Source organism: Falco biarmicus, chromosome 7 (genome assembly GCF_023638135.1).
Source record: "Falco biarmicus isolate bFalBia1 chromosome 7, bFalBia1.pri, whole genome shotgun sequence".
NCBI lineage: Eukaryota > Metazoa > Chordata > Aves > Falconiformes > Falconidae > Falco > Falco biarmicus.
Window position 1 is genome coordinate 71,349,811 of NC_079294.1, and position 21,366 is coordinate 71,371,176.

The window sequence follows — 21,366 nt, forward strand, 5'->3', positions numbered from 1 at the left end:
ACTTGAAAAACCCCATGTATTTTTCTTGGGTAATAATCTTGTCAGCAATTAGGCAGTGACCGCTGCTGTTAGAGTTGGAGCCCACTTTTGGAAGTGGCAAAAGGGGATTTGTTCGGCTCCCCAGGGCTAGGGTTAAATTCTGGGGGACCAGAGCCCCCTGAGCGATGCCAGCCGTTCCCCTGAGTTCACCTGCATGTGCAAAATGCCTTTGCATGCAGGGGCTGGGCTGAGGGACGCCTGCCCGAGGCACCGCTTGGCACAGCTCTGGCATCACCCACAGCATCTCCCCACCACGCAGATGCCCCTGTGGCTGCCGCTCACCCTGATGAATGCTGAGCTGGGTGCTTGTGAGCCTTAGCTGCTGTTTGAAGCAAGGATTTTCCCTTTTCACAGGATCTGCAGACCCCCTAAGCATATTTCCATGGACAGCCCATGCAAAAGGAATTTTGACCCACAGTGAGCTTTCACAGCCTGCTCAGGAATAGGCTGACAGCCCCAGGCACCCTGCAGATGTCCCATTGCCAACAGCGTGTTCAAGTTCTGGCTCTCAGTGAGACAAAGACTGGATGAAAAGAGGGGCAGAGAGAAGAAGCATCCCTGCTTGTGTCCCAGAGCTGCTTTGCCCTTGGATGCCGGGCAGGTCTGAGCCTTGGGTCAGTTCAGAGCGGACTGGTCCTAGGAGCTTTGCTCAGTCCGGATTTCTATCTAAGCATTCACTAACAGTAAGAGACTTGAAGTCAGGACCGATTTTTTCCAGCTGGGTTAGATGGGTCAGCTACCATGTAGCCTCCCTGTCTGAGAAACTAAAAGAAAACAGCTCTTGATGAGCAGAAATGTTTGGCCAAAGCAGCTAGGTGAAAATGAGCACACGATTACTGGCGGCAGCTGGGGCCCGGTCACTTGCGGCAGGGCTGCTCACTCACCAGGCGATGGACATGCCGCGAGGTTGGCCTTTTTGCAGCCTCTTGCAGCCAGGGGTGGTTGGGGCGCTGGTTTTATAGGGATGGAGCAAAAGGCAAAGGAAAGGACCTTCAGCGAGGTCCTGCAGCTGCTTGGCAGCTTTCCTGTCCTTTTGGCTCTTCGGCCCGTGCTCTTCCCAGGGAGGCCAGTGTCCCACCTGGAGGCAGAGGTGACAACCAGAGGGCACAGGGGGCTGGTGGTTGAGCCCACGGTGATGCTTCGAGGTGGTTGATTTCCTGTTTGCTTTTCTTTGGGCAGCTGAACTGTTCCTTATCCCTGAAATATATTCAAGTAAGAATGACTCATCCTTCCTCCCAGGACTCTAACCTGCAGTAATGAGATGTAAATCCTTGCATGACCTATTATATTAGCTTATGCTATATCACACATCTCCATGGATTAGACAGGAGGGAGATGAAACGTCCCCCCGTAGCAGCCAGCCTCAGACAAGCTGGTGGAAGTTAAGAGGATCCTCTCGCAACATCGACACCTGATTTGAATAGGATGCGAGCAGTTCGGTTTCCTCTGCCACGGTGAGAGGGATCATTTCAGTTCTTCTTTCCAGGTAACAGGAGAACTGGCTCCAAAGCCACAGCTGGAAGCTCTCCCCTCAACCAGGGTTTCATATGATGCTCCAGAGACCCTTGAAGGGGACCAGAAATGGCCAGGACTTCCCGGAACAGCTGATTCTTGAGGTTATCCCATAGATTGTACAGGGGCGGGGAAGGGTCTGTGACCTTGAGTTGCAATGCAGTAGCAGTAAGGCCGCCCAAGGGCAGCCATCTGACCCTTGCCAGCCTGAAATCCAGGGGAACACAAAGGTGTAAACCTTTGAAGACCCTGAGTAGGTGAGTTAATGCTGGAAAGACATGCCTCTGTGTGTGTGTGCTGGAGACCCGACGGGGAGGCAATGAGAAGGAATTTCTAAACAAAGCAGGCAGCCTCTCTGCTGGCAGAAGTGCTGCTTGCACTTGGCAGTTGATTGTCACTTCTTGTGATGGGGACAGGCACTGCAAACACAGGGACCTCCGTGCTCAGCCCTGACCCTGGGCACAGAGGAGTGGAGTCACCTTTGCTCTTCCTGCCTGCGGGTGGGGATGCTGGATGGGGATGCTCCAGCGGGATGGGGACAGGGATACCCTGCTGTGCCCATCGCTGCCACACAGCTAGGGCAGCTGCCTGCTCCGGGCACAGTGACATCCGTCTGGTGACGGTGGCATCTGGAATGGACCCGGGAGCTGAGCATCCCCTGGGCAGGGAGCTACGGCCAGCAGCAGTGTGAATCCTGCCTTGGGGACAGAGGGAGACACCTGCCCCCTTTCTTTGAGGTCTTCACCAGCAAAAAAGCAATAGAGCAACCACTGATTAAATCTCAATACTAATTAATCTCTGCTGAAACATCCATTTTTTTACCATAGAACAGCTGGTGAAAGTATGTTTTTTTATCCTCACAGACGCAATCAGCTTCTCCACGTAAACTGCTTAGCTGTGAGAAGGTAACTATTACTCCGTGACAGCTATTAAAAAGTTATTACGAAAATGCTGAGGCACTGAAGCACTGGGGTCTGGGGGGCGGGAAGTGCAGAGCGGCCTTGGTGGGGACAGCCTGGCCAGAGAGTTCCGGCGCTGTTATGGACCACCATGAGCTTCAGCTGCCAAAAGCTCAAGAGAAAATACCCTGCGGTCTTGAGCAAAACACCCCTTCAAAGGACAGCAGGTTCTCTTCTGCCCAGCACTCACTGGGGTAAAAGTGCCACAGTGTCATTAACATAGGAAATAAAGAAAGTTTAGGGTAATGGTGGTGTAAATTATCAAATAAAATTACTTCCTTTCATGTTACTTGGATGTAATTAAATAAAGCTGAATGTGTCCACAGTTTGTCTTGGCTGAGGAAGATGAAATGCAACGCAGCAGTCAGCTTTGTACGGAAACGAAATCAAAGCTGCCTTGTCGTGACCTCAGGAGGCCATTCCGATGTAAAGCCTTCCTACTCCTGTAGAACCAAGCCTTTAAGTTCCAAAAATCTGTCATCATCGCCTAAGGATGAAGAAATCCCAAAGCGGGGGTGGGTGTGTGTGTTATTACTGTTCTTATTTGATATTAGGCCTTAATTATACTGAGGGAGAGTTATGTATCACATCAGCTATATGTCACATGTTGCTTCATGTAATTAATTTGTTGTTGTTGTTGTTGCTTTTCTGAACTTGTGTTTAATTGCATCCCAAGCTCTCGTGCCCCCGTGCGCCTGCAGAGCAGCCCTCAGCGGGGATGTCGCTGCCTCTGCTTGTGGCAGGCTGATCCTGAGAGGGGGCATGCAGGGGAAGTTGCAAGGTCCTTTACAAGGTCATGCTCATCCTTTTGCCACTGTATAACAACTAAATAGTTTTATATTGCTAGTATTATTTTGATAATGAATAGCCTATCCTGTTCCGTATGCTGTAACTCCTTCAAATCTCGCTTATGAATATGCACACATGTATAAACACACACACGTACATGCATTACAGGTTATCCTCTTCAAATCCACACAAGACCAGCACAGCCCTCACCGCCCAGGGAGGTTTAATGCCAGCTCGTGGGAAGGATCCGTCCCTCTCCCTTTATTTCTGGGCAGGAGGAGATGCGACAGCCAGGTACCCTGGCAAATCCCTGGCTGACCGCCCCCCTCCTCACCCTGAGTATGCCAGAGCATCCCCTGGCAGAGCCTGAGCAGTGCCTGGGAAGGGAAGCTGGGAGTGGGGATGCTGCTGAGATGCCCCCCTGGTTCGCTCTGAACCCCCATGTCTCGCTGAGCAGGGGGCTGCCCAGGCTCCTGATATTTTTCGGTGGGTTTGGGGTGGGTGGGCTGGGAATGGTCCTGCCAGAGCTGTGTGCAGGGGGACATACAGCCTCTTCCCCAGGTGCTGGGGCGTTTGGGGATGCCATGGGATGCAGTATCAGATGAGGAAGGTAATCCGGCAGGGGAGCAGGTCACAGCACAGGTCAGGGTGGTTGTAAGCCCTGCCGGCACATGTGCTGCGCAGAGAGATGCTGTTGGGGGTGAAGAAGAAGAGGGAGGTGGCTGGGGTGGGGGGAGGCTCCCATGGCAGAGTCTGCACCCGAGCAGTGACACAAATACACACGGACAGACACACACAGAGCATGTAAACAGGCACATGGGGAGACCATGTGCTGCTTTGCTGCCGGTGGTGGAGAGCGAGCCCGGAGCAAAGGCACACGCCAGCTGAAACACACACACAGCCGCACACACACACAGTTTTCCCACAGGGGATCTTTCCAGCTTTGCCTTAATTTCCTGGAGTGCTCAGAAGGAAAAGCCAGAGAGTGGAGCTGGAGAGGTGAACGACACTGAACGGTGATGGGAATGGCTTTGTACATCACGCTAAAAATAGTCCTCGTGATAAAGTCAGTCACGGAGAGGGAGGAGGTACAGGCAGTTCACAGATGCTGGCAAGGTCTGCCAGGGGTTCGGAAGTCTGCACATCAAGGATGGAGCAGAAGAAGCATCGTCAGGTCTTAATTAGAGCTGGTAATTTGCTCCAAGCAGCCCTGAGGGAATTAAGCAGTGGGCAGTTTGGGAGGGGGCCTGCCTGGGCACTACACCCCCTCCTCTTGGGATGGATGCTGTGAAACCCTGGGAAATGGGAAGCAGCGAGCGACTGCTGCAGCTGGAATTGCTCTGGGAACAGATGGGTGCTCTGCTTTCCTTTGAAGTGAGTCTGGGATTTTTGTTTGTTTAGGGAAAGGAAGGCTCGCTGCATCCCTGTGGCTCCCCACGTAAGGGGCAGAAGGCAGGCAGGGGCTGGGACATGGGCAAGGCACTCAGGAAGAGCCAAAGCTAAAGGAAAGAGCAGCGATGGAGGAGGTAGAGGATACCTGCAGGGAGCAGGGGCAGGGACAGGCTGCACCGAGAAGGAGCCAGAGCTGGCGCTGGGGGAGATGCTCTGGCCAGGGTGACCCCCAGTGAGCCTGTGGGGCAAGTGGAGGAGCCGTCAAGGTGACAGAGGGAAGGAAAAGCAAAGCACATGTGGCCTTAGAGATTGTCCTTTCACCTCCTGCAGGGTCTGCACACCAAGGCAACAGCGGTGCCAAGCCAGCAGACACCCTGATCCGGCTGGGGGTGCTGAGCTCCAGTCCAGGGTGGGATGCTGATCAGCGCGGCAGAGGGAAGAGGCATGAGGGCTGCCAGAACTGGAGGCTGAATTTGCAGGAGTTTTTTAAACCCCGTGTCTCTGTCCGCCTCGCACACCATGCGGCAAAGGCAGGGGGAGAGGCAAAGTCCGTCGGTGGTCCTGCGTGGGCACCCCGGCGCTGGGCAGCACTGGCGTCCCGGGCAGCAGGGATGCTCCCTGCCTGCTGCTGCCGATGGTGATTCACGCTGCGAACCTGAGGCAGGATGGGAGCTGACACAACTGGGCCCACTGCCCATCTTCTTGTTGCCAGTGGGAGGAGGAGGAGGGGGACATGTGACCCAGAGCCCAGAAACCACAGTAGCCCCCTGGCTGTCCCCCAGGAGCTGGCAGCCTGTCCCCTCAGCCCACGCTGGTGCACAAGCTGCTGCTGAGTTGGTCCGCAACTGATGGGAACAGCACCAAAATCCCTGGGGAGAAATCACCTAGTGTGATACAGGCTATCCCTGGCTGTGCATCACCGGGCAGCAGCCCAAAGCGGGGGTGGACCCAGAGACAGGAGCCAGGAGCGAACAGCCTTGGATGGAGGAAACTGAGGCACGGAGACCGGTGGCGGCGGGGGGGTTGGCAGAGCTACTCTCCCCTCTTCGCAGTGAAGAACGGGATTTCTCACAGCAGCCCTCTCCCAACACCCTCCCAACCCCGAGGGTGCCGAGGATGTCAGTGTGGCACCAAGCACCCCCCAGACCCCCCTCCTGCCCATGGGATGGGTCACAGCCCCAGAGATTGGCAGCTCGGTGCCATTTAGAGGAAAACCAAAGGTCTAAAGGGGTTTGGGGTGAGGTTTTCCTCCTTTTTTTGATGGCTGGCAGGGGTCCATTGGCCAGCGGTAACCCAGGGCGAGGGGGTGGAGGGGATGCGAGGGGGGATCGGACCAAACCTCCTCCCTGCTCACTGATGCCTACCATCACATGAAGGTGCTGAGTATTTCTCGCCATTTCAAAAGCCGTCTTTCTTGCAGGCTTTGCCTGTAAATGACTTTAATCTTCATAAGCCCAAAAAGTAAAGCTGCTTATATGGCTGGGGCCTGCCGGAGCTCTAGGAGGAACAGGGGGGACGTGGACGAGAGGAGGGGGGGGGCAGTTAGCCCAGGGGAAATGAAACCGTACAGTGGATCAAGCCTCGCCATATCCCTGTCCCATCCCCTGCAAGCACCTGGCCACACTGAGGTCTCAGGGGGAGTCAGGATGTGACTTCTGTCGCTACTGCCACCTCCCCTCCGCACCAGGCAGCTCCTGAAGGCTGTGGCACTCCATCCCACCTAGACCTGAGCTGTGCCTGCTGTCCCAGTGCTCCCTATTTTTTCCTTTGACCCCACCAAGAGGAGTCATGGTCCCGATCCTGGCCCAAAAGAGACAGAGCGCTCCCGATTCCAGCTTGCAAATCAGGCAGCCAGCAAAGCCGATGCTCACGCATCATTCAGTAATTCTCCATGGATGAAGGGAACTATTTTAAACCTACTGAGCCCTGTGTGCCAGATGCCACCTCCACTCAACACCCTTCAAGCCAGCAGAGACCCCCAGGGACACCTCCTCCCTGGGGACACCTCCTTTGGGGCCGGTGGTCCAGGGCACGGGGGGGTCCCACTGTACAGCTGTCTTTAGCCCCTTGGCTGAGACAAGCAGGGCAGGGAACAAGGTCCACAAGGTCCAGGGATCAGCCCCAAAATCCATCCCCAGATCTTCCCCCGCCTGCTTCAAGCATCTCCAGGGCAGAAGGTAAAGCCCAGCTTAAAGGGGAGCTGTGCCATCACCCGGCAGCCTCAGCCCCGGCACAGCCTCACCAGTTCCCATGGGCAGCATGGAACCAAGTGATGCTCATCCCCGTGTGGGGACCCTGGGCAGAGACGGGGGGACTGTCCCCACCTCGTACCCTGCCACAGGATCCCAGGACCCCCAGGGCACTGCATTCCGCCCCCTTCCCCAGAGCTGCATCCCATGGGAGCAGAGCCAGACACAGAGGGGCGGTGAGGCAGGATGTGCCGCGTCCGTAGGGAATGGTTTTTTTTTTATTACAGTTTTAATCTCACAGTCGGTAGCATTACATGAGAATAAAGCACTGGACAGGACTGGAAAAAAAGGCCTCTGGAGACAGCATGCAAACATTGCAACGAGTTTAAAGCAAAACAACCCAAAAAAAAAGCGTCTCACGGGGACGCGGCCGCACTCTCCCAACCGGGCGGCGAGTCCAGCGTCTCCCCTTTAACCATCACTTCTGTCGTTGGGGTTTCCTTTTTGTGTGTCCGTTTCATTGGCTTATTTATTTTATTATTATTCTTCTTTTATTAACCTTCTTCTCTCTCTTTTTTTTCTTTTTTTTTTTTTCTTTTAATTACATTAAAAAATAAGATTCGTACTTTAGTAAAACACCCAGCGCTCTGCTGGGCCCTGCTTGAAATAATAAGAAACAACCAAAAAACCCAACACCCTCCCCCCAAAAAACTCAGAAAACAAAAAACCCCACCCAAAAAATAATAAAAAAAGAGCTGGGAGACCAAAAAAACAACCCCAAAACCTGGGAGAAAAAAAAAAAAAAAAAAAAAAAAAAGGAGATTGATTTGGAAGTTTGGAAGCAACCGGGAGAACTGGCTGGGGGGAGGGGGGGGCAGGAAGGGGGGAAGGACACCCCCGGGGCTCCCTCCTGGCCGCTCCTGGTGGCAGGGCTGGGCAAGGGGGCTGCCCACACCCTGGTCCCCCCTGCAGTGTGGGTCCCCTCCGGCTGCCGGGGGGGTGAGCCTCCCCCTCACAGGTAGAGCTCCTTCTCTTTGATATGCACTAGCTGTTCGCGGAGCTGGTGGAAGGACGGCCGGTGGCCGGGGTCCAGGGTCCAGCACTTCTTCATCACCTCGTAGACGACGGCGGGGCAACCGTCGGGAGCATCCATCTTATAGCCCTTCTCCACGCGGGGGTACCACATCCTTCAGGGGCTGGGGGTACAGGGGATGGGTTTCAGGATGAGGAGGTGCGGGTTGCCCCATAAACAGGGGCTCAGCACCCCCAAAAACCAGCCCGGAGGGGAGGGCGGTGGTCCTCACTTACAATTCTTGGATAAGGCACTCGCCCGAAGGAGTAGATTTCCCAGAGGAGGATCCCGAAACTCCACACGTCCGACTTGGTGGAGAATTTCTGGAGGGAGGGGAGAGAAGCCCTGTGAGCAGGCTCAGGCCGGGGGGGGGGGCAACAGACCTTCCCCACCCTCAGGGCAGCTGGTTTTGGGGGTCAGACAGTGGGAACTGGGGCTCAAGCACCATCTTTACATGTAAAATCATTGGTGGCATGGGACATGTCCCCTTCCTCCAGCCTCCACCACATCCTTGCAGGCAGGGGACCCCCCGGCTCCGCTCACCCACCTTTTCTCTAAGTGCTTCTGGCGCCGTCCACTTCACCGGCAGCTTCCCCGTGTCTTGCGTGGAGGAGGCTTCCTTGGTCAGCCCGAAATCGCTGACCTTCGCGATGTTGTCCTCCGAAACCAGGACGTTCCTTGCCGCCAGGTCCCGGTGGACAAAGTTGTTGGCTTCCAGGTACTCCATGGCTTCACAGACATCTCTGGTTGGGGCGGGGTGGGGAAAAGAGGGTTAGTGAGGTGGCCCCACCATGCCGGTGGGTGCAGGTCAGGGCGGTAGAACAGCCAACCCTTGGTGCCTTGCCCCGTACTTACAAGGAGAACTTCAGCAGGCAGTCTGCACCGAGGACTGACCGCCCGCGCGACCGCAGGTAGTCTACTAGACTGCCCTGGAGGGATGGAGAGAGAGATGGTGCCATCAGGGTCAGCATCCCACACGCTGCCCCCTCCCATGTGGGGCAGGACCTAGGGATGAGGTCCCTCCCTCGGAGCCAACAGGGGCACTGCCACCTCCAAACACCATGGTGGCCCCAGGGAGATGCCACCCAAGCTGGGATGACCCAGCTGTGTCTGCCAGGGTGACACCCTGGGGGAATGCTGTGGGGAGGCAGGGCAGAGGGACCAGAGTAGGAGGGTGGGTACCGGGGGTGGGGGTCTCACCTTGGCCATGTACTCAGTGACGATGTAAAGGCCGCTCTTCTCCTCCACGATCACCCCCAGAAGCTGCACCAGGTTGCTGTGTCGGAGCTGCCTGCGCGGCGCAGGGGGCTCAGAGCAGGGCTCTGGGGAGAAGGGGGCTCCCACGGCCCCCGCAGGGCATCGGGGATCACCCGCCTCCACTCATACGGACAAAGGTGCCCCCTCCCTTGCATTGTCGTCGTCCCCCCCCCCCGGGTAACACTCACGTCATGACAGACGCCTCCGCCAGAAAGGCTTGCGCTGTGGCGTCGTTTTTAATGCACTTCACGGCGACTTTGTTCCCCCGGTAATCCCCCAGCATCACGTCTGCGGGCCAGGAGAGACGGGCACAGGAGGCACTGGGAAGCATCCCGGCCTCCTGGGACCCCACCATCACCCTGGGGGGGCTACAGAGGAGCCCCCCTGCCTAGGGCCACCGCGGCATTGGGGACACGGGGCTCACCTCCGAATTCCCCTTTGCCAATGATCTGCAACAGCTTGAGGTCCTTCATGTTGAGGGCCCAGCCGCCTGCACGGGGGAGAAGGGAGAGTGAGGGGGTGCGGGGGGGTCCCCAGGAGCCAGGGAAGGGGCACGGCCACTCACTGCGGGAGAACTCGTCCTGTGCTGCCACCGTCCCCTCCATCACCTTGGGTTTGATGAGGCGGGTGCAGAGCCCGTCCGCGTCCGTGGTGTAATGCTGGGGGGGAGATGGGAGTGAGGGGCAGACCTGGGGGGCATCGCGGTGGGATGGGCGGTGCTGGGGGTGACACCCGGGGGTGGGGGTCCCTGCCAAGGCGATGCCAGGCTCTGGGACCCCACCAGGTGGCAGCACGAGGCCACAGATGGGTCCGGTGGGGGCTTGGGGACCCTCCTCCTGGTCCCTCTGTCCCCTGCACATCGTGCCCTGTCAACCCACCTGCTCTGCCCTGTCCCTACCCCCGCCTTGCCCCAGGGGTCTGTCCCCAGCAGCCCCAACCCACCCATGGGAGTCAGCAGAGGAGGTCCCACCACCTCCCGAGCTCCAGACTTGCAGCCCCAACCTCACCCAGGGGGTCAACAGAGAAGGTCCCGCCATCTCCTGGGCTCCAGACCTGCAGCCCCAGCCCAGCCCATGGGTCAGCAGAGAAGGTCCCACCATCTCCTGGGCTCCAGACCTGCAGCCCCAGCCCAGCCCACGGGTCAGCAGAGAAGGTCCCATCATCTCCTGGGCCACAGGCCTGCTGTCCCACCAGCTCTGACCTATATGGCTCCCCCAACCTCAACCTACGGTCCCCAGGCTGGCCGAGGGGGACAGGACCGGTGATAGCTCCTGTCGACAGGTGAGACCTCACCTCCACCAGCTGCATGAGGTTTTCAAAGTAGACCTCCTCGTCAATGCTCAGCTTGCTGGAGGAGTAGATGATGCGGTAGTGCTCCACCTTCCCCTCGCAGCTGACGCACAGGGTGTAGTCCCCGGGGTAATTGGTGCTCTCCCGCACCAGGAACAGCCCTGTCTCGGGGGGGTACAGCAGCCGCTCTGCCTGCTCCCGCGTGATCTTCCCATGGAACCATCTGCCACAGGGCACAGCGGGCAGGTCAGGGGCTGGGGACTCACTGGCCAGAGCCCTGTGGGGCTGTGTTTGGTGGCGATGGGGACACGGAGCAGCCTGCATCCCCGCCTGCGCGCAGCCAGCTTGCCCGTGCTCCTCCTTGCTGCTCCCCCGCCCCCCGCCCCAGCTCCCTTCACAGCATCCTGCTCCCCCATTCTGGGGACTCAGCCCCTCCGCACTTGGGGGTTTCCATCCCACGGCAGCCCCAGCTCCTCCAGACTGGGGGTCACCGGTGGCTCTGGGATGCAGCAGGGACATCAGAACCATCCACCTACCTACCTGCCTGCCTGCCCACCTCCTGCCCCCCCGCACAGACCCCGTTCCAACCCATTCTTTCCCCCAGCAGCCTTTACAGCCACAGCTTTGGGTCAGGGACCCACTGTGAAATGCCATCTGGCCACCCTCTGCCCGCTGAGCCCAAGCCCTGGCCCCTTCCCCTTCCCGACCCCACTAAGGGTCCTGGCGAGGGACGCTGCTTCCATCAGGACACAGGGCGACTGGCTCTCTGGCCCAGCACAGGGGGGCTGCTCCAGACCAAGCCAGCTGCCCCCAGCCCACCCCGGCAGAGTCCTTGGCAGATACTCACGGCATGAGGCTGAGCTTGATCCCAGCTTTCACTCCTTCCCGCTTCTGCACGTAGTTAGCGGGGATGATGCCCTCCCGGCCCACCTTGTTTTTCGCCTTGTACCAGTTGGGATCCTGTGGGGACAGCAGAGGTGTCACCACCAGCCCACGGCCCCTGGAGATGGCAGCATCCCACCAAAGGAGCCCGTGGGGGTGTCAGCGCGGTCCCTCCTTTCCCAGGCAGCTGCCTGCGTGTCCCCAGCCCCCCGGCCCGGCTGCAGGCAGGACAGGGTGGCCAGGGGACAGCCGCAAAGGTTGGGGTTGGTGCTGGGGCCAGCAAACCCCAGTGCTCGTGGCCCCATGGGGGTCACTGCAATCCCCCTCCCAGGCTGCTGGGCATCCCGGAGCCCCCCGAACTACAGCCCCTCTCTTTTTCTCCCCCAGCACGCAGCACAGCATCGCTCCCCAGTTGCGAGCCTCTCCCCTCCCTCCTCCACCTCCCAGGAGGCACCGAGAGGTTTACATTTCGGAGAAACCTTAACTAACGAGGCCATGAATTAATTAACCAAACGCGTGGCCCCATTCCTGCCCTGCTGGCTCTGCGGGACTTCCAGCGGGACCAGGGGATCCCACCAGCACAGCAAAAGTCCTGCGGGGTGCAGGGACGCTCCTGGCATCCCGTGGAAATCCCAGCATTGGGAGTGGCAGCAGCAGGGGGGTCGTGGGGAGGCGACGGCCATACCTTGGTGACAGCGACGATGGTAAGGACGTCTCCTTTGCTGAAAGGCAGGTCCTGCTCCGCCGTACCGTGGAAGTTGTACTTGGCGATACATTCTGTACCAGACGGCCAAACGGCCTGGCCGGGGAGAGGGGGGCGGCTCAGAGTCCGGCTGGGCGCAGCCCCCACCCTCAGCCCCCCTTGACCCATAGGGACCCCTGCCACAGGCACGTGGGGCCCCTGTCTCTCTGATGCAAACCCAGATGGGATTCACTTAAACCAGAACCAGTTTGGGGGATTTGGGGCAGCCCTGAGAGCTCAGACAGTGATTTTTGGCTGGAATGGGGACAGAAAGGGGGACACAGACACAAAACTGCAGGTCCCTGCAGTGCTGGGCTTCTGCAGGGGCATGAGGCGGATGGGGACAAGTGTCCCCATGTCCCTCCTGAGCCTTGGGGCCATCTCTGAATGGCTGGAGAGCCTGCTCCACCCCTGCCTCTCCTCCCTGCCCGGTACTTACCTGCATCCCTGACATCTTCTCAGGAGGTTGGGGAGCACGAATCTCACAGGGGGGACACGCCACTTGGTACCATGAGACCTGCAGAGGGAAAGGACGACTGAGAAGCAGGCATGGTGGGGCAGGCTGCGGAAGGGTGATGGGCAGGGAGCAGCCCCCCCTGCAAAGGATGCTCCCCAGGGTGAGCAAGCATCTCTTCCACCACCGAGAAGGGAGCAGGTCCTGCCTGAGGTGCTGCTTCCAAAACGTCCCCAACCCGATGTGAAAGTGGGAGCTCCGGGTCTGCTCAGCCCCCCCGGCAGCTGGGGGCCGGCGCCGAGCTGCTCACCCAGATTATAAGGTATTTGCACGGATACAGCTTCTTAAGAGCGGAGTTTTACATGCTGTGTGGCCACTGCAGCATCTGCACCAGCAATCCCAGGGAAAAACCAGGACGGTGCAGAGATGCCCAGGGATGGGAAGGGAACTGAGATGACCTCCAGGGGCAGCTGAAGCCCACTCCCCAGCCCAGAGTGGTTACTGCACCATGGTGGCCAGCTGAGAACCAGCCGCGAGAAGCTCCAGACCCTCTGCCTGGCATGTGCACAACCACCTCTGCCTTGGCAAGCCCCCCAGCCCCATCCTGCAAAGCCTCCTGCACCCTCCTCCAGGGTGGTGCACCCATCAGCAAGGCAGTGCACAGGCCCTGCAGCACCAAGGGGGAAACTGAGGCACAGGGCAGCGATGGGATCCAGCTGGCGAGGAGCAGCCACCCTGAGCCCCCCGCTCACACCCCACCCAGCATCCCGGTGTCCATCCCCCCCGGCAGCACCAGGGGCTATGCAGCCTGAGCCCCGCTCTCCCATGACGCCTGCTGGCCCACGTGTGGAAACATCCAGCCCTGGGAGCTTCCCAGGTCTGGGATCCAAAAGAAATAAAATAAATCTATTCCGTGCAGGATAAAACCCATCAGCGCTGCGGGACACAGGACCTCCTGCCGGCTCCTAAATCCCAGGAGGATGCACTCTCCGGGGGTGCTGTGCTCCCCCCTGACAGCGTCTGGGCTGGGTTGCATCCTGCCCTGCACGTGGGAGGGGAACAAACCCAGCTTTATTTTCGCCACTTCTACCCCTGGGAAGAGATGAAGTCACCGGCCCCGGCGTCAAACCAGGCTTTCTTGGGCCAGGGCACCGGGGTCGTGCCGAGCGGGGGGCACGGAGCAGGATGCGTGGGATGCAGGCAGGGCATTGCTGCCCGCACACCCCAAAACCCACCCAGGTAATGAATTCCTCATATCGATTCGGAGCTGCCAGTGGCCATTGCTCCCAGCCCTGCTGTCAGCAGCTCAGAATATTTTGGGAAGGCGGAACCGAAACGAGAGGCAAGGCCGGCAGGGACAGGAGGAGGAAGAAGATAAGGGGCAGAACCACGGGGAGGAAGAGAGCGGGTGCAAACATGCGAGCATGGCCCCGCTTCCACCACAGCCGTGCCCGGAGCCTTCCAGAAAAGGCATCACGTTGTCACGACCTCCCTCACCTTCCCCTGGAGAGGGGACATGCTGCAAGTTGCTTTATTTTTGGCATCAGAGAGGAGAAATCAAGGCTCAGGTGCTCACCCTAAGGACAGAGCTTGGGGACCCAAAGCTGAGCGTTGGGGTTCACCAGTGAAGCCCATCACCGCAGCGTCAGGGCCCCATGTGTCAGGTCGGTTTTCCTCCCAGCCAGCCCCAGGGCTGTTGATGAAGAAAAGCCTCTCGAGATGGCACCAAACCCAACTTGGTGGCACCCACGAGCCTGGGGATACCATCACCGAGGCGGCGAGGACCCAGGGGAGGGCAGCACTGGGTGATGCTGGACTGAAGACCATCAGCTGGGAATGCAGCCCCAGCTCAAACCCTCTTCATTTTCACGGTGATTTTTGGTTAAATTCTGAATTTATACCTGGTGGGGAGCAAAAATTTCAGCAAAGGGTCTGGACACCGCCAGTATGAAATGCAGGTCAAGAAAAACAGGGAATAAACTACACCTCTCCATCAGAGGGATGTGGCTGAAGTCTGGAAGGATCTGGTTTAGGAATACGTGCCCCTGCATCCCTGCGGAGGCAATTTCCCATCACTTGGGTTTTCAGCCCCGTTCTCCATCCACGCCCCCCCCCCCCCCCCGCCCAGATGCCAAGCAGGAGCCGGCCCCGGGTGTTGCTCAAGGAGCAGCTCAGCCCCGAAGCGCTGAGTCAGCGCTTCCCACAGGCTGGGCACTCCGGTGTTGCCGCTTTAAAATAACCAAAGGAGAAAATGCAAGCAGGATGGCCGTTTCAACCCAGATGTGACCACAGCTGGAAAATTCCAGCTGGGTTTTGCCTGCTGGAGCTGGGTGGGGATGCCGGGCAGCATCACCTGGAAGGGATGCCCACAGGTCTGTCCCAGGACCACAGTCTACCTGGAGGTTGGAAAAGCCATTTTCCACCCTGCGTGGGAGCTGGACTTTCCCAATCCCCGAGGCCAGTTGTTTGAGCTTTCAGCTCACGAATGTCACCAGCATTTATATTTCATAAATGCAGAGAGGATACAAAATTTATAGTTTTTTCTTCTTTTTTTCCTTCGGGTTTCAAGCCTTCATAAGAGTATTTTCTTTCTCAGACAAAACTGTCCCAGCAAACCACACCAAGAGGAACACACTCCAGCCAGACCCAGGATTTTTACCTTCCTGAACCACGGACATTCATGGCATCAGGTGGTGGCATTGTTATAAATATAGCGCAAGAAATTTGCTTATCGGTTCTACAGGGGAGGCGGTTAACGGCACCGGGAACTGCCCTTTGCAGAGCCCCTGACGCCCCCTTCTACACGTCGGCACAGACCTTCCTCCTCCTGAGGATGACTTTTAAGCAGCAGCCTGATTTTTTTTTTTTTAATTGTTACCTAATTTCTGCCTTAAAGCCGAGGCTTTCCGAAGAGGAGGAAACCACAGGCCCCCAAGAGCACCAAGCTCCGGGGCCACTGCCAACCAGCCCCCGAAGGCACCGCTGCCTGCGGTGGCCTCATGTGACAGCCAGCAGTTCCTGCCGAGCGCGTCACCCGCCGTCACCCAGGCCGGCCCCAGCCTCGTGCCAGCGTTCGCTTCCGCCATCCCAGCTTATCCCTATGGGATGCCGGGTTGGGAGAAGGATGCAGTGATGCTGGTGCAGATCCAGAGCCTAAAGGCAGCATCCCCTGCCTTCCCTGCCGGCGAGCTCCGGGAAAACACCGGCATCGCCCCTTCTCTCCGAAAGCAGAGGTGCTTCCCCAGGGAGGGTGCGCAGCAGCAGAAGTCAGCTTGAAAAAAAATAAAATTAAATTAAAAATATAGCCACGGAGCAGCCCAACCAATTCAGCAGGGCCGAGGGCCAGGTTTGGCTATTTTCAGCCCTGCAGACAAGGGTTTCACTCCCCCTGGAAACTCCCCATCCCCAAAGAGGGGCTCAGGGAAGCAGCCGGGGCACCCACCAGCCTTTTCTCCGCAGAAAACCACTTCCCTTTCTTCCCCATCCTCCGCCTGAGCATCCTTTGAGCCGCTCCACCCAGGCACCCTGGTGAGGAACCTCAGCCCGGTGCTGCGGAGGGCCGGGGGCCATGCGGTCTGTGATGGGGTCACCCACCAGGTCAGGCCCATCCCTGCTGCCTCCCTCCCAGCCCCGCTCCTGGATTTCCCTCCAGGAAGCCCGGCTCAGCAGCCAGCAGCTGGGAAAGGTGGGCAGGGCAGGTACGGTGAATAGCTTTGCCACACGGGTAATCCAAAGGGCACCACGAAAATGAGCCAGGGAAACCTTTTTTCTTGTTAATCACCAGCCAAAATCGTGCTGTGCCAAACCCGCAGGCAGGCTGGGACTGGCGCCCGGGGGGAGTCAGGGACCCCAAACCACCCGAAGAGCACCGGCACCATCGGATGGGTTGCGGGAAAGATGCTGCATTTCCATTTCAAACCCAATCAGCTGGAGGGAAACGGGGAGCAGACCCTGCAACACTATTTAAAATAAAAGTTTAGTTGTAGATGGCAGGAAAGCTTCATTCCTGTCGGAAATGGGCATGCAGGCGCCATCCACATCCACCCCACCCCGCTCATCCATCTCACCCTCACCAAAACATCTCCCAGCGCTCAACAACCCGAGTTTCTTTAAACTTAAAAAAAAAACAAAAAAAACCTAAAACCAGACAACATCCTTACTCTCTCCAAAAGATCTTATCGCCTGTTATTACAAGTAACACCTACGATTGCTATAATCGAAAGAAAAACGTTCCTCCTTTATCTCATCAGCGAGCTGGCTGCGCTCACAAGGGAGGGTTTTGCTGCTGCTCCCCCAACCCAGCTTTGACCAGGTGCCCTGCTGGGGAAGGAGGGGGGGGTCCTTCCTTTTTTTTTTTTTTTTCTTTGGGGATGTGTGTTTCTTCTTTTCAAAAGAAAAAGAGATGATGTTGCTGCTCAGACCTCAGAAGGTGCCTGGAGGATAGTTGGAGGCAGGTGGAGGCCTGGAGAGATGCTGCTCCCGGCCTCCCCATCGCAGAGGGGTTTTCCTGGTCCTCCTCTTCCCTACGAAAATCCTCATCAGGATGAAATCATCCTGCCCTCATTACCCCACAAGTCACCCTGGTATTCCCATCCCAGGTGCTGGAGGGTGTCAGGGTATCCCCAGAAATGGGCACATGGTGCGGAGAGGAGTGGCTGCCGGTGAAGCCGCCCTGGCGCTGGCAGGGGCCAAGCCAGGATGCGGTTGAAAGGTTTTTTTGCAAACACCCACCCAAAACTGAAAAGGCAGCGGGGAGGCAGCAGTCGCAGGGCAAAGAGCACCCAAAACTCCCCGGGTTCACAGGGATAGCATCCCTGAGGAGCTTATCCCAGTGCCGCTCCCCGTCGCGAGGCTTTGGCTCATCACTACCTTCCTGCTGATGCCCAATGAGGGATGGGAGGACAGGGACCCCCTTCTCCCAGGGATGCTCCCAAAGCCTCCTGCATCCCCCCGCCGCGCTTCCACGGACCTCTTCGGCCACTCTGCCTTGCCAGGATTGGGATGGGCTGCGTGGGGGTCCGGTGGGAACAAGGGAACAAACCCCGGGGGAATGTGAGGGGCGAGATCCCCTCTGTCCTGAGAGGAAGGCAGCCATCCTCCTCCTCCTCCTTTGGCTCCCTGGCCCTTTCACCTTCGATTTTCAATTTTTATTTTTTTTATTTTTTTTTTACTTTTTTTTCCCCACGATGGCACAGCCCCTTTCACTCTCGATAAACCTACGAGCAACAGCCAGGGCTATAAATAACCCGTCAACGCCTTATTGACAAAAAAAAAAAAAAAAAAATTTAAAAAATATATTGTTGCCGGCCCCTTTTGAGGGCCGGCCCGAGCTCCCCCCTCCTGCCCGAACCGCTCTGCACAGCCCCGCCAGCAACTCGGCCTCCCGGTACCGAACCGGCCCCGGTCTTTGTACCGGATGGGGCCACAGCAGGGGGCGGGGGCGCAGCCCCTTACCGGGGGCAGCTCCGGGGCTGCGGGGCCGGCCCCCCCGGAGCGGGGGATGCTGCCGGGTCCCCGGCTCTCCCCGCCGCCGCAGCCGGCAGGATGCGCCCCCCCGCCCCCCCGGCGGCTGGGGGATGCTGGGGTCCCCGGGGACGGTGGCTGAGCGGGAGCGGCCTGTGATGGGGTCACCCACCGGGTCAAGCAGCCCGAGGCGGCTGTCCCCGTCCCCGTCCCTGTCCCCGTCCCCCTCCGGTTCCCCCCGCCTCCCCGGCCCGCCCCGCAGGCCCCATTGTCTGCGCTCCGCACCCGCCGCGCTCCCGGCCCCGCTCCCCCCCGCGGCGGGGGGCGCTCCCCAACCGGGGGTACCCGGGGGAGGGGCACCCCCCCATGGCCCACCTCCCCCCCCCCCCCGGGCGGCGGGGCTCCCCGGTACGGCGCGGGCAGGCGGCGGCACTCACCTCCCTCCGGGCAGGGGGCTCAGCCCGCCGCCGGCTGCTCCATGCGGCGCTGCCGGGGGCCTCCGGGCTCGGCTGGGCCGGCGGGGGGGCGCGGGGGGGGCGGAAGGGGCGGAGGAAGCCGGAGCCGCCGGAGTCGCCGCCGCCGCCCGGCGGGGCCGAACCCGGTGCGGCGGGGAGCCGGTGCGGCGGGGCGCGGGGGCGGGGGGAGGCGGGGGGGGAGCGGCGCGTCCGCCGCCCACCTCGGGCCGGGCGAGGGGCGCGGGGTCCGCCCGGGGCGGCGGGGCCTGCTGGAAGGAAGCGGCGCCCGGAATCGGAGCGCCCCGAGCAGCGCGCCTGCGCCGGCACGGCTCGGCCCGGCACGGCGGGGCACGGCGCGGGGCCGCCACCTGCCGGGGACCGCCGCACCGCGCCCGTCCGCACCGGCATCGGCGTCCGCACCGGCACGCGCGTCCGCACCGGCATCGGCACCCGCGCCCGTACCCGCAGCGGCACCGGCATCGGCACCCGCATCCGCACCGGCACCCGCACCGGCACTGGCACCCACGTCGGTACCAGCATCTGCACCCACAGCGGCACTGGCACTGGCATCGGCACCAGCGTCCTCACCCACACCCACGCCAGCATCTGCGCCCGCACCAGCACCCATACCCGCACCTGCACCAGCATCACCATCTACACTGGCACCCACACCCATACCCACACCTGCATCGACAACAGCATCCGCACCCATACCTGCACCAGCACCTGTACCCTCAACTGTGCCCACACCAGCATCAGCACCCGCATCTGCACCTGCCCAGCATCATGATCCACACTGGCACCCACACCTGTATCGGCAACAGTACCTGCACCAGCACCCGTACCCACACCAGCATCGAGCCGTGCTGCCCAGCCCCAGCCTCGTGCTGTCCCCCGGGTTCCTGCGTGGGCCGGGGGTGCCTGCTTGGTGGGTGCTTGCATGGGCGCAAAATAGTACTAAAAGTGCACTAAAATACTAATATAATAATAATAAATCAACACTAAATAATAATAAAATGCTCAAATAACAAAATAATTATATAATCTCTAAAGTAATGTAACATAATACAACATAACATAATATAAACCAACATAATATAAATATACTGTAATATAAATATAACATACTATAGTATCTAGATGATCTTTAAGGTCCCTTCCAACTCAAACCATTCTATGTTTCTATGGTTCTACAATATAATATAAACAGCAATGATGATGATGATGATGATGATGATGATGATGATGATGATGATGATGGCAGGGGGTAGTGGGCTCCAGCTGTGGCCGGGCAGGCAGAGAGCAAGGGTACCCCTGGGCCAGGCACCCCCCCACCCTGACTGGCCGCAGCATGGCAGTGCCCTGGGGGTGCCAGAGTGTGGGGGGCTGTTCCAGCAAGGGAACGGGATGGAGGGAGGTCTGGGAGAGGGGAAATGGTGTTTGGGCATCCTGGCACGTTTCCTTGTCGGCCACCATGCTGGTCCCTGGGGATGCTCCGCAACCCGCTCAGTCCCCAGTGCATCCATCCGTGGGGAGGGGCGCAGGTTCAGGAGTGCTGGGGCAGGGCAGCAGGACTGGCAGGGCCCAGAGACCCCCCACTTGCCACCGAGAAGCCCCGCTGGCCGTGTGGGCTGCCGGAACGCTGAAGTGTGATGGTGCCTCGGTGACACCGAGGTGGCTGTCACTTCCTGCTCCAGCGCTGCCGCCATGTACGCCACTGCAGGAAGCCCAGGCACCGGCCTCCCGCCACTTTTTGGCTCCCACTTGCATCCCCCCATCCTCCAGCATCCCCCCACCAAGGCATGGGCGACCAAAAACCAGCCCGGCCAGGAGCACAGTGCCAGCAGCTCTGGTGGCCCAGGGAGGGTCTGAATGCTTTGCTCCGAAGCCGTTGCGTGGGAAGAAATTGTGGCCAACTTCCCTGCGCTGAGTGTGATGCCCCCAGGGATGGGGAGGGGGGAACCCTTCCCACCCACCTCAGCCCCTCTTCTGCTAGATAAAGGATGAGGGCTCAAAATACAAGCCCTTCAGAGAGCCAGGGATGCTCTCCCTGGGACCAGGAAGAAGTGATGGAGATGTGAAGGGGACAAGGGGACAGGGAGAGGCAGGGGACAGAGCTGGGGAGATGCCCGTGGCCGAGGGAGCGGGTTGCAAAGCCCTGCTTATTTCCAGGTAGCACATCCTTGCTCCTACAGTGCGTGGGAAAGAGCCAGGGACCCGCTCTGGCGTCCAGCATCCCAGGGCCTTCGCAGCCCCGAGTTTCCCCTGGGACCTGGCGGGTTCACTGAGCGTTGGGAAGGTGGGGAAGGGGCTCATGCTCACCCAGCCCCCATGCAGAGCGGTACTGGGAGGAAATGAAACCAGCTCATGCATCTGTTTGCATCAGAAGCGCACCCGCAGCTGCAAGCCCCAACCCACCCACGCATGCATCAGTGCACCCACCTTGGTTTGCACATGCACCGGCGTTACCTGTGCCTGCTCACAAACGCAGCTGGGTGTGCAAGTGTGCGTGCAGGGTGGGTGCATGCACATGCCAACAGCCGGTTGCACGCCCAGCACGCACAAACCCAGCATCTATGTCCTCTGCTCGGAGTAAAGGCACAGCCCGCCAGGCTGAGCGCTCCTGTCCCGCCTGCCCTCTCCCTGCCAGATCCCATTGCTGGGGGCACAACGCAGCCCCCACCCCGCTGCTACGCAGCCCCCCACCCGGGTGGTGCACTCAGGGGTGGAACAGCCACAGGGACCAGAGACCGAGGAGAAGGGAGGTGAGACTTGGGGGGTTTTCCCTCCGGGTGTTTCCATCAGCGGGTGGGAATTTCACGTGTATTTTTTGTGTGACAGTAACTAGAAGTCCAGAAATATCCTTCCTCT

The 21,366-nt window shown here is 59.1% G+C and overlaps 1 protein-coding gene across 1 annotated transcript; it reads right to left on the reverse strand.

The window, feature by feature from the left end:
• Positions 1–7,127: 7,127 nt before the first annotated feature.
• Positions 7,128–18,797, reverse strand: CSK (C-terminal Src kinase). Its single transcript, XM_056347239.1, is given in 14 exon segments — positions 7,128–8,057; positions 8,059–8,076; positions 8,189–8,275; positions 8,500–8,695; positions 8,808–8,881; positions 9,153–9,243; positions 9,398–9,497; positions 9,634–9,699; positions 9,775–9,868; positions 10,503–10,722; positions 11,347–11,459; positions 12,067–12,180; positions 12,563–12,640; positions 18,478–18,797. Coding segments are annotated over 13 exon segments (1,353 nt in total). The 5' UTR covers positions 12,578–12,640; positions 18,478–18,797; the 3' UTR covers positions 7,128–7,892.
• Positions 18,798–21,366: the final 2,569 nt, after the last annotated feature.